The 15,872-nt window shown below is 36.7% G+C and overlaps 1 protein-coding gene across 2 annotated transcripts in view; it reads left to right on the top strand.

The window, feature by feature from the left end:
• Nucleotides 1-15,872, top strand: part of LNPEP (leucyl and cystinyl aminopeptidase) — a 96,533-nt gene that overhangs the window by 38,006 nt on the left and 42,655 nt on the right. For both annotated transcript variants that reach the window (XM_010340220.3, XM_003920729.4), the window contains exons 2-5: nt 2,484-3,324; nt 8,257-8,395; nt 9,523-9,654; nt 15,670-15,790. In XM_010340220.3, the coding sequence (XP_010338522.3) occupies nt 2,507-3,324; nt 8,257-8,395; nt 9,523-9,654; nt 15,670-15,790 (1,210 nt within the window). In that variant the 5' untranslated portion in view covers nt 2,484-2,506. The remainder of the gene's footprint in view (nt 1-2,483; nt 3,325-8,256; nt 8,396-9,522; nt 9,655-15,669; nt 15,791-15,872) is intronic.

The raw sequence follows: 15,872 nt of genomic DNA, 5'->3' as shown, positions 1-15,872 counted from the left end.
TGTGCAGAACCCATTGCTGTCTGCATTGGGCCTGACACAGAACAAAACACATGGGGCAAATGCCTGAGAGCATAATCTTCCCATGTGTGGCAAAAATGTCAGAAAAAGCCTTTTTCAGACATTTTTAAATTAAATAAAAAGCTAGTCTACAGCACTGTGCCAGGCACTAAAAACTACCACAGAAACTTTCTAATCATTAAGTTTTAAAAGCAATTTGAAAAAATGGAATACAGCAATATTTGCCCTGTTAATGAAGTAAATGACCCCAAATACTGTTAACTATCAAAACAAAACACACTTTTTTTTTTAAACAAGAATATGGGGCACTATTGGAAGTTTAGGAGATTATATTCCCAAAAGTAGCATGTTAGAACCCTTTTTATTGCATAATAGATGGGTAGATGGCAGATTGCTAAACTCACACCTAGAAAATGATTACAAGTTTTATTCAAAGAAAAATTTTAAAGTAAGATAACTTGTACACAATTTCAGGTTGGAGAGGAGTCAGGAAAAGGCAACCTTATTGTGATCCATATGCTCCCCGAAGCAGAAATGGGTGAGGTCAAATGAAAAGAAAGTTTATTTTTCAAAGGTAATAAAGGCAAAGGAAAAACAAAAAGAAGACAACTTTTCTTAATTTATGTCATATCAAGTTCAGCTGAGGTATGGAATACCAGGTATTCACCAGGTGGATGGGCATGGGAAAGGGAGATGGTGACACTACAGGCAGAGGAGACGGAAAAGAAAAAAAGACACATGGAAGATAGCGTGGAATAGCTGCCTGGCCTGTGCTCAAAATAGCAAGCAGTTTGGGATGGCCGCAGCATAGTCAGGAATGGTATGGTTAGTGCTGGCTGGGATCTGGCATGGAGGCTGCTTATACTACTGCCTCTCAAACTTAAGTGCACATGAAGCCCCTGAGGATTTGTTAAAATTTATGTTCTAAGAGGAGACTTCAGAGGCTGCATTTCTAACAAGCTGCAGTGTGATGCAAATGCTGTGGGGTCACAGGCCACACTGAGCCGCAAAACTGAAATTTTTATCCTAATATTTATCAATAATTTATTTTATGGATGAAGAGTTGCCACCGTTGAATAGCACAAAATACATAGCATTTATCTTAAGCTAGATATTCAGTAGTTTGATATACGCTTTGCCCTGCTGATGGTGAAGTAATACTCTTAGCAACAACTTCATTGCTAGGTACAAAATAAATAATTTAGGACTCTCATCTTTTATTGATTAGTTTGGGTAGAGGGATGCCATATAATGATGAAAAGAGCATAAACTTTTGAATCAAATTTTAAACCTGGGCTTAGTATCAGTTTTATGACTAAATAGTTTTGTGACTTTATGAAGATGAATTAATCCATTTCTCTTTTTCTATTTTCTCATGTCTGAAATATAATACTTGCCATTTTATAGGATTGTTGTGATGGTTAGCAATGATATGTATAAAGTGCCTTGTAGGGAAGATTAGTGTAGGTTTCAATTTGTTAACTTTTGACATCCCTTAAAAACTAAAATTGTATGAATTTAAAGAACATTGAATGGTCTAATCCTAGGAAGCACTGATATATGGGCAATTATCTACCCTTCTAGAGCCTTTTTTCTCAGTGATTTTGGCAAATTGGAAGGTGTGGTTTGTTGTAGTTTGTAAAAGCTCCCACTGAGATCCACAAACCCTCATGGTGTGCAGTCTGGCTGTTTCCCAAGGAAGTATGTTGTACTTCTGAGAGCCATGGAAGCCTGAAAAACAGATTGAATTATAATTCTGTCTAACTTGTATTTTCTTTTGGTCATTTTTTAAATTATTTCTTGCTTATGGAAGTTTCCTATGTAATTTGCTGCTTCCCGTTTGCTGTGGGACAGAAACAATCCTCTTTCAGGGGAAAACAATAACCCATCCTGTTGCTTAGCCAAACTCAATCTTAGAAATGGGCATATCAGTTTGTGGTGCTCCCTAGGGAGAAAGACTCAGGGACAAGACCCACAAATACCTTGGAAGCAGGTTTGAGGGCTGCTGGACAGAAATTCTGGGATCCCAGTGCCCAGACCGTGGACTGTAGGTGTGCACATCCCTTTGATCCTATGACTCCTTGCCTTGTGGGCACATATGTAATCAGAGGAATGCCAAAGCAGGGCCCTCTTGAACCCAGGGCAGTGTCCCAGGTTGTAGGGCAGGAGTATATTAAGAAAATTAATACATTATCTCAGCTATCCTTTTAAAAATATACTAGCCTGTTTATTTAACTTTCTTGTATTGTAACTGTGGTATACTTTTATTTATGTTTTAGTTTTTAATGGATAACTCAATAATGGCATAAACATCTTATTTAATCAGTAGCTCTGAGATGGAAATAAGTCTTAATGACTTAAAAAAATTCTTAGCTTAAATGTGGTCTAGCTAGAAGACATGTTATTAATATTATGAGCTTTTTTTTTCTAACTCTGTGCCTTGTTCTTATGTTTTGGTTTTTTAGATCGGCTTCAGCTCCCCAGGAATATGATTGAAAACAGCATGTTTGAGGAAGAACCAGATGTGGTAGATTTAGCCAAAGAGCCTTGTTTACATCCTCTAGAGCCTGATGAGGTGGAATATGAGCCCCGGGGTTCCCGACTGCTGGTGCGGGGTCTTGGTGAGCATGAGATGGACGAGGATGAAGAGGACTATGAGTCATCAGCAAAGCTGCTGGGCATGTCCTTCATGAATAGAAGCTCAGGCCTTCGGAACAGTGCAACTGGTTACAGGCAGAGCCCAGATGGGGCTTGTTCAGTACCCTCTGCAAGGACCATGGTGGTCTGTGCTTTTGTCGTTGTGGTTGCTGTTTCTGTAATCATGGTAATTTACTTACTGCCCAGATGTACCTTTACCAAAGAAGGCTGCCATAAAAAAGACCAATCAATTGAACTAATTCAGCCACTTGCAGCAAATGGGAAATTGTTTCCATGGGCTCAGATCAGGCTTCCCACTGCCATTGTGCCACTACGCTATGAACTCAACCTACACCCGAACCTAACCTCGATGACATTCAGGGCTTCTGTGACAATTTCACTTCAGGCTCTTCAGGTCACATGGAATATCATTCTTCATAGCACAGGTCATAATATTTCAAGAGTGACCTTTATGTCGGCAGTTTCAAGCCAAGAAAAAGAAGTTGAGATCCTAGAATATCCATATCATAAACAGATCGCCATTGTTGCCCCTGAAGCCCTTCTAGCAGGACACAATTATACGTTGAAGATAGAGTATTCGGCAAATATATCCAGTTCTTACTATGGGTTTTATGGCATCTCCTACACAGATGAAAGTAATGAGAAAAAGTATGTAGCCCTCTTCAATGATTCTGGTTTTACGCTCTGATAACTTCTGCAATATGGATCTCTTTGCCCACGCCAGAGACACAAATTGTGATTTTTTTTTTTTATTTGGGAAGTTATATACAAAATAGCAGAATGGTGATTTAGAAGAATATCCTCTCTCTCCTAGTCAAAGCCTTGAGCATATATCATGGTGGGGTGGAGAAAGGAAGGGGTGTGCTGGTGGAAAGGGAAGGATAAAGATTATATCAAAAAACTTATCTTGAGCTTTTCATATTTTTAAGATGAATCTAGTTTTCTGTCACCTCATGAAGTTTGTTGGGAAGCAGAGTAAAGAGGAGTATGAATTATTCTATAAGATATATTTTCCTAATGTTCAGAACTTTTAGGAGGTATTTAGTGAAACAGAGAAAAAGGGCATGAAGAAGTGTGAAGTGTGGTGTGCCTACATATATCACTTTTAATACCCTTAATTTTTACTGTTATTTTTTAATACCTGTCTGTTTTGGATTTCTGGTGGAAATTTTTTTAAGGTCTAGGAGAGACTTAATTAGGTTCAGAAAAAAAAAGGTGAGACCAAATATAAAATTATTCAGCTCTCTATTTGGACTATATATTTAGTACTTTAGCATTCATAGCATGTAGTTTGAATTTCTGGGAAGATGGAGTTCACACAGTGTGCAGGTTATTCTTAAGTAGCAGTAATATCAATTGCCTTGTGCACAAAGTCCTCACTACGTCTGCTTTATGTAATTGGAGTGTTCTCTCATATTACTCTGTAAAACAGTACGTGAATTTCTGATGCTGACCGTTTGGCTAATATATGTTAACATATAAGAGAAATAGAAATGAGTATTCTACATCTATCTTAAGGAAACTTTTTGATCCTTCTTAAATGGAGAAAGAGACAAAGCAAGATCCATAATTCTATTCAGATACATTTTATTTTATTTTCCCTTCATGTAATAATTTTAAAATAAATGGCATACTGGCTCTGCATATCAATTCTTGCATGAGAGCTGGCATTGAACACAAAATAATTGCAATAGAAACTTGAAAGTTCTTGGCTTTAGTTCTCCTTCTATAATGCCTGTTATCCCCAGAAAATGTAAGATATACATAAAAACAGTGTTCTGAATATGCAAACAGACCTTTAGGGCAAACACCCTAGCCATCTATTGCCATCAGATTACTAACCCTGGAATCCTTGTACCTGTTATCTATTTAATGGGAGGAATAAATGTAGCAGAGTAAGGTGATTTTTGGTACGGCCACTTGTTGCTCTTGCCGTGGGCTGGATTGAGTTGCGGAAATGTCAGAAAAAATGGAATTTGTTTTTTTAAAATTAAGAAATAGAGTATTATAAAAAGTATTTTACAACTTATTAAAATAAATTAGTTTGTGAAACTCTGCTATTCAAAACAAAATGTAAGTTTTAGTAAAATGAATCCTCCACCTGATAGTATATCTTGATTCCAGGTAAACATTTAGATTATTTATACCTTTCAAGATATCCGAAAACTAATTCAAAGCAATTTTTTTTGTCTTTTTCTCTTTTAATTTTGCTTAGTTCTGTTAAAGAAGCTTTTGTGCACTTTTCTTCTCTGATGTATGATTAGAATACATATTTATACTGTTAGATAAAGTAATTAAGGAATATATTTCTTGTTGATTGGAAAACCATTGTATATAAATGTCGAACACCTTGCATAGACACTGTTGTAAGGGAACTTTATCTTAACCTATGTGATCTAAGAGATAGTGATAGTCAGTAACCTTGGAAATCTAGAAGTTGTTGGTGATAGGCTTAAAGTCCTAGGTAACAAACTGATACTAATACCTAGTAAATTCAGGATAGGGATGTAGTTCAGCAGTTCCTCATTTCTAACAGGCTTTAATTCAAGACTTTTTTGATCTGGCCCTTGTTTTTTCTTTCTCACAGTTTTCACCTCTGTGTTGAACTTTCTAACCATAGTAATAGCCAGTATTCACCGGGAACTAAAGGTCTGGAAACTGTTCCAGGCCTCTTATATGTTTAGTCTTTTATTCTATTTAACTTACTAAGAGATAGATGTTAACATTATATTCATTTTACAGCTAAGGAAGCAGAGGCACGTAAAGTAATTCATTCAGCATCTCATGGCAAGCGGATAGCAGAGGGAGAACTCAAACCCAAGGTCATTGTAACTACAGAAGCAACATTCTTCACCACTAGAGTGGTGCACTCCCTCTCTAGTTCATACCTCCTTTCCTTTGTACATTGTTATCTCCAGTGCTTAAAATTCTCTTGCCCCCAGTCAATTCGTAATTGTCTTGAACACTACTTGAGAAAGTGCTGAAACTGTAACTAGTATTTCTGAAAGGAAATATACTCTCCAGTAAAAGAATAAGCTTCAAGTTATTCAGTATAGATAGAACAGACTATAAGTATTAGCAAGCAGTAGGCTTCTCAAAGAGATTTTTATGTGAGATAGTTATGATTGGATCTCTTTTAACAACAGTTTAAGGTTTTATTTGCCTCAGCATGTTATGATCTAGTTTTTATCTGAAAGTGGTGACTCTTTCTTGTGTGAATAGTAGGGATATCAAACTTTATTTTCTGGTCCGTTCTCCGAAATCTTCTGTTAACTAGATAAGAATGTTGGGGGAGGTGGTGAAGAAATGAAATGTTAGAAATGTAATATGTGTAAATTGTTTCATGTATGTTGATTGCTGCCTTTCTTGCAGTTTACCCAATAGCAACATTTATTTGGGCACACATCCTTACCAGAAAAAAAGTACACTAATTTTAAGTGCGGAATAAGTAGGGCTATCTTGTATTTATAATAAACGTCTATTTAGTACCATATGGTATACAAGTAGTTTTTATTATACATAGTTTTATTTGATTCTAACAACAACCCTGGTGTTTGGCAGTGGATTCTATCTCAGTCCTAATTTAACTAATATGGACATTGAGATGTATGAGATGAAGGTTACTGATTTGCCCAAAGTCATGTGGTTAATAAATTACAGAGTCTGGGTCTTCTGACTCCAAATCTCATACTCTTTATTTTCTTCTTATCGTCTAGTAGTGGAAATTAAGCCCTAAATAAGAGAGGCTACCACCTCCAAAGTGTGGTTGTATATATGCTATATTGATTTGTACTTGAACTGTGCACACCAAGGCCATATTTGCCCTGATTATAGCCATGTTGTGATGATCTCTCAAGTTCAGATCTGGTTTATTCTTTTAGTTAACTAAAAATCTGCATTTCTCCTTGTTTCTTTTTATGCTTTTCCACCAACCTGTAATTGAGGAATTTTCTTTTTTTTTCTTGAGACAGAATCTTGCTCTGTCACCCAGGATGGAGTGCAGTGGTGCGATCTCAGTTCACTGCAGCCTCTGCCTCCCAGTTTCAAGCAATTCTTCTGCCTCTGCCTCCTGAGTAGCTGGGATTACAGGCATGTGCCACCATGCCTGGATAATTTATATTTTTAGTAGAGATGGGGTTTTACCATGTTGGCCAGGCTAGTCCTAACCTCCTGACCTCAAATCTTCTGCCCGCCTCGGCCTCCCAAAGTCCTGGGATTACAGGCCTGAGCCACCTGGCCAGCCTGTAACTGAGGACTTTTCTATGTGTCCTGTTCTCAGCAGTTGCTGCTGTGCGTAAGAAAGAGGAGGAAATTTTTTTTAACCTCTGAGGAAAGTAAAGGAAACCAGAATACTGTAGTACATGTAATTTTTCAGTCTTCAAAATGCAAGCTGTGAATTAGAGGTTTAGTGTCGGGAAGCCAGAGTCTGTACAGATAATTTGCGGCAATTAGTGATCACCCTTCTTAACGATCTTCCATCAGAAACCTTTTTAAGACCTCAGTGGCCAGCTACAGCCTACCTTTGTGGCTTCATCTCCATCCACACTGGACAGGCACCCCCAGTTTCTGAACGTGCACTGCTCTCTTGCCTTGTGTTCCTGAACCAAACTGAGGGTCAGGCTGCTATTTTTTGCGGCCCAATAATAAGATGCAGATGAACTTGGGAGGAAGAGAGTTTTTATTTCTGTAACCAGTTACAGGGAGAAGGCCTGGAAATTATTGCCAGACTAACTCAAAATTACAAAGTTTTCCAGAGCTTATATACCTTCTAAGCTATATGTCTGTATGTAAGTGTACGTTTATCTAAAGGCATAAGTGATTACCTTCTTTTAATCTATAAGATCTTAGTCTTGAAGACCTTCCTCTGGAACCTCAGTGAATTTACTTAATCTAAATGGGTTCTGGTGCTAGGGTGATTACACTGAATCTTGTCTCTTGCTAAATCATGGAGGTTTGGGGGAGTTCCTTTAGACCTCCAGTAAACTTGTTTGTGGAGGCCTTAGGGAGTTTCTTCAGACCCCCAATAAAACTTGTTTAATCCTAAATGGTTCCTGTTAAGAATTCTTTTATTATTTTGTCATGCTTTAAGGCCCAAGCAAAACTTTTGATGGGATTTTGTTACATTCCAGCCTTTGTATAAGGGCAGTGGATTTTAATATTTAGCGTAACTACTCAGCCAGTACTGAAACAGTTGTTATGGAGGCCTGCATTAGTGAGAACTAGCTTGCCACACTTGTTTACCCACTCTTTCCAGAGTATACTTTCTTCCCTTCTTCACCTTTTAAAATATTCATCTTGTTAGGTCCTATTCAGATTTTGTACAAGTTTCTCTTCAGTGTCTTCAACATCTAGTCAGAATTTGTTTCCTTCCCTTTGCTCCCACTGCTTTATTTTCATTGTTAGAACATCATTTACAGCATGACGTAAGTTTCTGTTCGTTGTATAAACTTCTGCCTTTCCCATTTTATTGCAGATCCTTTAATGACTGGGATTGTAACATATTTATCTTAGTATACTTGGCAGGGTGCCTTGTAGAGTAGGTGCTCCGTAACTATTGGATTGAATTTGTGTTTGTTTTAGGTATTTTGCAGCAACTCAGTTTGAACCCCTGGGAGCAAGATCTGCTTTTCCTTGTTTTGATGAGCCAGCATTTAAAGCCACTTTTATCATCAGGATCATAAGGGATGAGCAATATACTGCTTTATCAAATATGCCTAAGGTACTGTTCTGTTCCTTAAATGTAAAATCTTTGAATGGGTCTCTTTCTTTAAGAACACTTGAATTCCTCTTTGCCAGGCTACAGCTGAGAATGATTAAAATCATATGCATTAGTATTCTTCTTAAAATACTTAAATAAAAATTAAAATGTCTTGGTATCAGTTGGGAAGTCACCTTGAGGAAGACTTGAGGAAAGAGAAAGACCTGCTGGACTTGGAGTGTGTGGATAGGAAATGTGAATGTGCACTGTGTATTAAGTTGTGCAAATATTAATATTTTGAATTAGTACAAGGTTAGAGTAATATTTTCTGAGACAGGATGAATTTGCTATTCTAAACAGTGTTATTTGAGAGTGTTGAATCGTAAATGTTCTTGGGGGTTTTTGTTTGTTTGTTTGTTTGTTTTTGTCTTAGAGACCTGAGGGCCTGTGGCTAGGGGAGAGGAGCAGCAGCCATTCCCAGCAGGCTATAGAGCCAATCCCATAGGCAGCAGAGAGCATGATCTGTAACAAGACAGCACTGTACCAGCTCCACTCTCCACACTGAGCCATACTCTTCATCTTTCTCTAAAGAGATGGATGCCTATTTTAATTCATGGTTGGAAAATTCTGTAAGATTACTTGCATTCCCTCATTTTGTGTCTGCTGCCCACTTCTCTAATGACTTACTACTGACTTTGTTCCCACTAAGCTTTCTTAGGGATCCTCAACATGGCATTCCATGAAGCCATTTCAGATCATTTGAAGGGATATCACAGCTAGAGCTCATTTTTCTGTGGATGTATTTGTAGCAGTAGAGTGGAGCAATCCCAGGTCATAAGGAAGGATTTTGGCTTTGGAGGTGTTTCAGCAGGAGAAATAGAAGCACGGTGACTATCTTTAACCTAACATTTATTTAGTCATCTTTGGGACTAAAAACTCCTTGAGGATTTTCACTGTGCTCCATATGTCCTCATGATGAAGGATGACACAATAGACTAAGAGCCATGCTCTTTGCAGAAACTCATACTGAGAGGTTGTAATAGGCTAGCATCTTTATTATTTCCTATTTAAATTTTTAGTTTCTCTGTTTGTCATTATCATTTATTCCTGTAGCTACAGAACTTTCATCTTTTCCCCTTTGCTTGTAGAAGTCATCAGTCCTTCTGGAAGATGGACTTGTTCAGGATGAGTTTTCTGAGAGTGTGAAGATGAGCACTTACCTGGTTGCTTTCATTGTGGGAGAGATGAAGAACCTGAGTCAGGACGTAAATGGAACCCTGGTATGTTGATGTGGCAATTGTCTGAAAGCTTGTGTCACAAGAGGTTCAGAGGAACTCTCGCTTTAATGATTCCCAGTGGCTGCTGTATGAAGAAAACAAGCTTTTAGACCACACTCTGACATATTATATCAGAAATGCTAGTTTTTTGCTTAGCTGTTATTTCTGTTACTAATTTAATACCAGAAAGTCAATAATTTTCAAATTTTTAAAAATTTTACTTTTAAAGAGTATTTTGTTAAGGCACTATATGTATACTAAAGCTTTTAGAACTGAGTGATAGCCACTAGCCTTAGGGGAATATTTAGATGTAAATTAATTAAATACAATTTAAAATTCACTTCCTCAGTCTCACTAACCATATTTCAAGCTTTCAGTAGTGTTCATGTGACTAGTGGCTACGTATTTGATAGTTTTAGGTTGTAAAAATTAGATGAACCTCCCCTTTTATCAAAGCAAATCTTGATTGAGATTCCTCATCCTAGAGTAATGAGTAAGATTATTTTATTTAAGGGTCTGATTTATCTGTATTTTGCCATAATTGATTATTTGTTCTAATTAGGCTCTCCTGTTTTTCTTTGTCATTAGTACCTGTTTGTAAATGATTATTTGATTGGATTTTATACTTTGATTTCACAGTAGAACCCTAATAAAGCTAATGTTTTCAAATACAACATAGAAGGAGAAAAGGCATTCTGTTATATTTATTAAACTAAAACCAGTTTTCCTTTATGATAGAAATATGATGGAATGTCTTAGTTTCTGTTTTCATATTTTTTAGCTCTATCAGGGAATATCCTGCTAGTTTTAGGTTCTCTTTCTAGACTAAAGAGCTTTATATTAATCACAGGATACTTGGATCTTATCATTTTGCTACTTCAAAAGGGTATATGTTTTCTGTTGGAAAAGACTATCATGTCTACCCCATACCTCTCAGCAATAAGGACAGAGATAAGGATTCTCTTGCTATTTATCAGCAATAACCCTGTATGCCTTTAATTATGCTACTCAAAAAGTAAACTAAGTGTTTAATGGTAAGTGTAGACTACAGTTATAAGTGCTAAAATAACAGTTCACACACCTTCGCATTGAAAGACTTTATGTCAAGTCTGAACCAAACATGTTTCAGAATCCTTTCAAAAAGATATTATGACTGGCTTAAATCTGAAATAATTCAATTAATTCCACTTTAGGTGTTGCATCACATATTTAGCCTTTGATTTAGCCTTTGTAGCCTCAATAAAGCCTAAGAAGCACAATCTAAAACAGCCAGGTTTGCTGCTGCCTCAAGACTCAGCTGAATACTACCTTCTCCATGAAGTGTTTCTTTCTTTCCCCACCTGGAATTAATCATTCTCCCTCTGATCTTTCATAGCACTTTAATGACCTCTTTTTGTAGTTCTTATCATACTCATTGATATAAAACCCCCAGCACTTTTTACGTATCCCAAAATGTATGCAGTCTTGGTTTGTTCCCCCCTTGTGTTTCTTCCCTTCACTGTCTCTCTTCCTCCTTCCCTCCTTCTCGCATCTGTTGTGTTTGCTTCACAATACCTGTAGGATCACGTTCAGATTTATCATTTGATACTCAAGGCCATTCTTATGAATTCAGCTGTGTTTCTTTCTTGTTTAAAATTTATTATTCTTTTTAAAATTTTTTCCCAACCATCTGCACACTGATCTTTCTTTTTTCTTTGTTGGAGACAGAATCTTGCCCTGTTGCCAGGCTGGAGTGCAATGGTGCAATCTCAGCTCACTGCATCCTCCACCTCCCAGATTCAAATGATTCTCCTGCCTCACCCTTCTGAGTAACTGGGATTATAGGAGCCCACCACCACACCTGGCTAATACGTTGTATTTTTAGTAGAGACAGGGTTTCACTATGTTGGCCAGGTTGGCCTCGAAATACTGACCTAATGCTCCACCTGCCTCGGGCTCCCAAAATGCTGGAATCTTTTTTAAAAATTTCTTAGTGACAAGGTCTCATTCTGTCACCCAGGCTGGAGTGTGACTTGCAATCATAGCTCATCGGTAACCTCAAAGTCCTGGGTTCAAGTGATCCTCTCCCGAGTGGCTGGGACTACAGGCACCTGCCACCACATTTGGCTAGGTGTTTTGTTTGTTTGTTTTTTGGGTTTTCAAAAAAATTTTTTGTGGAGACATCTTGCTATGTTGCCCAGGCCAGCTTGAACTCCTGGGCTCAAGCAGTCTTCCTGCCTCAGCCTCCCAAAGTGCTGATAATACAGGTTTAAACCACACACCTACAAATTCAGCTATATTTCTTATTGCCTCATTGTGAATTATTTTATCTAGGCAAGCTGAATTATTCATTGCCCACATACATACCTCATTCTCATGTATGTGTGTGCATATGCATGCTTGTGTGTATGTGTGTGGAAAGAGGAAGAGATTGAGAGAAAAGTTTTAGGTGACTTTTTTTTTTAACTTTTTATTAGGAAACAACATGGTTAAACATAGACTCAGTCTAATTGAGTTGAAATGCCTCCTAGGTAGCTTACTAGCTATGGGCCCTTAGGTAGACCGCTCTCATCCTTTTTCTGTTTGTTTGTGTGTGTGTGTGTGTGCATGTGTGTATGTGTGTATGTGTGTGTGTGTATACACACACACACACACATACACACACATATACACACATGCATGTTTATATAGAGTACATACTTCTTTTTTCCATATGTAAATATATTATAAGATCCTTGCATGTCAGTAAATATAATCTACATTGTTTTTAATATTCAGAAGTAAATGTTTTAAAAATATTAGCATTATACAAATAAATAATAGTTTTATGAACTTCTTCCCTTTTTAGGAAATGGGGAGGAATATAACATGCATGGAGTTATGCTTTGTGCTGACAGCTGTTCTGGCACTCATTTATAAATATTTTTTCATTTATAAATCAAATAAAGGAAGATGTTAGCCCCACATTGCTGATGAGGAAGCAGTGTGTCAAAGGACTTAAGTAATTGAGCTGAGGTTACATAATCAGTAAGTGATAGTCAAAATTGTTTTGTCCACTACAATATGCTGCTGCTTATACCAAATGACATGTTAAGTTAACATCTGTTATTTACATTAGGTATGGTGACCAGAAACGTAAAACTTGGAGTCTGACAAAGGATTTTTGTTATGCTAACATCTCTAGGATGGCTTCTATTTTGTAATATTTGATGGGTACATTGATTTAACAAGATTTAGAAATAAGGCAATAGAGCTTTACTAAAGTCAACATTACTAACCAACTAAAAATTTCAAGGTTGACTGTGGATTATTATACGTGTCCTGTTCAATGTTAAATACTGCATTGTTGTCAAAAGCCTAAAAAAAGCGGAACATATATTTCATCATTTCTGTTCATTCTTCCTTCCATAAATTTCCCCCTGCCTTCAAAAATGCCAGAATTACCTAGACAACTCTAGGCCAGTTGTGAAAGACATTGCCTGCTTTCGTTTGCCACTGCCTGCTTTTGTTTTTACTCTAGATAGGCATAACATGTAGAATCAGAATCTAGTCAAGGTTAGTCAGATGTGGACACCACATCTGACATTGAGCATTGAAGTAGATCCTTCACCAGTATCATCCATGTGAAGTTACAGTTTTAATTTATTCATGTTTAGTCTGAAACATGACTACATGACTTTGTTCCAGATTTCCACTGAAAACATTTCTACCTCAACTATCTTCCACCAGCCTGGAACATTGTACACAATTTATATCATTCTCCTAAAGCCATTTAATCAGTTATTCTGGGTAGACTTAACTGTTTTTATAGGGGAAAGGGGTAGAATTTCTGCTTTTCTGCGTGTCCAGTTATCTGTTGAGGAAGACTGGTGTTTTGTTTTTTTTTTTTTTTTTTTTCAGAAAATTTAGTATTGAAGCTTCTAATATTTTCTGCCTTTATAAATCTTGCCGGTCATATTTTTGTCCTTTTTGAGAGTGTGAAGTTTTGTTCTATTTTTGCTTTTGTTAATTAGGTTTTATTTTTATTAAATCATGAAACAAATAAGTTAAACTTAACAAATCTGTTATCACTCAATGTTACTTCACTTGAGTTACTTCTCTTAGAATAATGAACTCCAGTTCCATCCAAGTTGCTGCGATTGCCATTATTTCGTTCATTTCTGTGGCTGAGTCCTATTTCATGGTGTGTGCGTGTGCGCGTGTGTGTGTGTGTGTGTGTGTGTGTATGACAATTTTTTTATCCACTCATTGATTGATGGGCATTGGGCTGGTACCATTTTGCAATTGCTAATGGTTTTGCTATAAATGTGTGTGATGTATCTTTTCTGTATAATGACTTCTTTTTCTTTGAGTAAATTACCCAGTAGTGGGATTGATTAATCAAACGATGGTTCTACTTTTAGTTCTTGAAGGAATCTGCACACTGTTTTTCATAGTGATTGTAATAGTTTACAATCTCACCAGCATCGTAGAGGTGTTCCTTTTTCACCATATCTATGCTACCATCTGTTATTTTTTGATTTTTTTATTATGGCCATTCTTGCAGGAGTAAGGTGGTATGCATTGTGGTTTTGATTTGCATTTCCCTGATCATTAGTGATGTTCAGCATTTTTTAATATGTTTGTTGTCTATTTGTGTATCTTCTTTGGAGAATTGTCTATTCATGTCCTGAGCCCACTTTTTGATGGGGTGTTTTTTTTCTTGCTGATTTGTGTTTCTTGTAGATTCTAGATATTAGCCTTTGCTGAATGTATAGATTGTGAAGATTTTCTCCCACTTTGTGGGTTGTCTGTTTACTCTGCTGATTGTTGAATAGGGTGTCCTTTCTCCACTTTATGTTTTTGTTTGCTTTGAGAAATTGTTGACACTTTTTACATCACTTAATGGGAAACTAAAATTGGAGTTAGACTTCACCAATGTGCTTTTTCCAAATCATGAATTGTTCAGCAAGTGTTCATTTCCCACCTGTTGAGATCTTCATTTTGATGTTTTTGTTTTCTGCTGTGTCTAATTTACATCCCACTTTCCCAGGTGAGTATAAAGGGCTTTTTAAAATCAATTAGAAAATAAAAGTATTGTTTTGTAAAACCCATTGCTTTGAACATAGCTGTTTAACACTTGCCTTTTTATATTTACTGAATAAGATGTTTATAGTTTGTCACATCATATATATTTAATTTATTCATTAGCCAAAAAAAAGAGTGAGCAAGAATTGCAATTTAAATTGTAAGTATGATTCCATCTGCTTTCTCTCTTAGCATGTACCCTGAAGTGAATGGGCAGTGGGAGACATGAATTTGTTGTTCCTCTAGTTGGTTTTAGTTACTGTGCTCAACTCGTATCACAAGTGTTTCTCTGTATAATATGTATATTTTTATAATCTGATCCTTAAAAACACACCAACAACTGAAAAAAACGTAAGCTATCCCAAGCACTGGAAGAAAAACTGGCTGTGCCATACTTACTGGAAGAGAATATGTTGGTCTCTAATTGTTTTTTTCCAGGATAATTTCAACAAATGTGCAATTTATGCCTTACATGTTAACTTTAGAACTAACTTCATCATAAGATGTGACTCCTCAGCGTTGAGTGCCTGCTAGATGCCAGGTGTAGTGATAGGTCCTGAAATGATGAACATTTAGTTTTGTCCTTCAAATAACTCTCAATTTTTATACCTCATAAGTAAGGAAGGGCAACTACAGGTAATGGGAGAAGAGTGTCATATAATTAAATAGGCAGATACTTATATACTGTTATAAGATGACCTAAAGTAGTTATTTTGAATGTTGCTAGCTTTAAAAAAGTGGTGGTGGTGGTGGGGGGGGGAATCAGTAAGTTTTTTCAATATTTTATATGTATGGAAGGGACTTGCTAAAATCTGTGGGGGCTAAAGTAACTATAAGCAAGTGTTTCTAACCGGAAAGATCTTGTACAATTCTATAGCATTTTCAGATATGCTAGTCTAGACAGTGCTTCTTGAATATCATGCCATTTTAATTGTACCTGTCCTTAACATCATACATAATGTTTCCCTTTAGGTTTCTATATATGCTGTACCAGAAAAGGTTGGTCAGGTTCACCATGCCTTGGAAACAGCTGTGAAGCTTCTTGAGTTTTATCAAAACTACTTTGAAATTGAGTACCCACTTAAGAAATTGGGTAAGAATCAAATAGTGTCTCTGATTTTTGTTATAATTAGAACCTAGATTTATTTTGCGAATGTTTTTAGAAGGAAGTTCTG

This window comes from Saimiri boliviensis, chromosome 1 (genome assembly GCF_048565385.1).
Source record: "Saimiri boliviensis isolate mSaiBol1 chromosome 1, mSaiBol1.pri, whole genome shotgun sequence".
Lineage (NCBI taxonomy): Eukaryota > Metazoa > Chordata > Mammalia > Primates > Cebidae > Saimiri > Saimiri boliviensis.
Note: the sequence above shows the minus strand (reverse complement) of the source record. Positions and strands in the feature narration are given on the sequence as shown.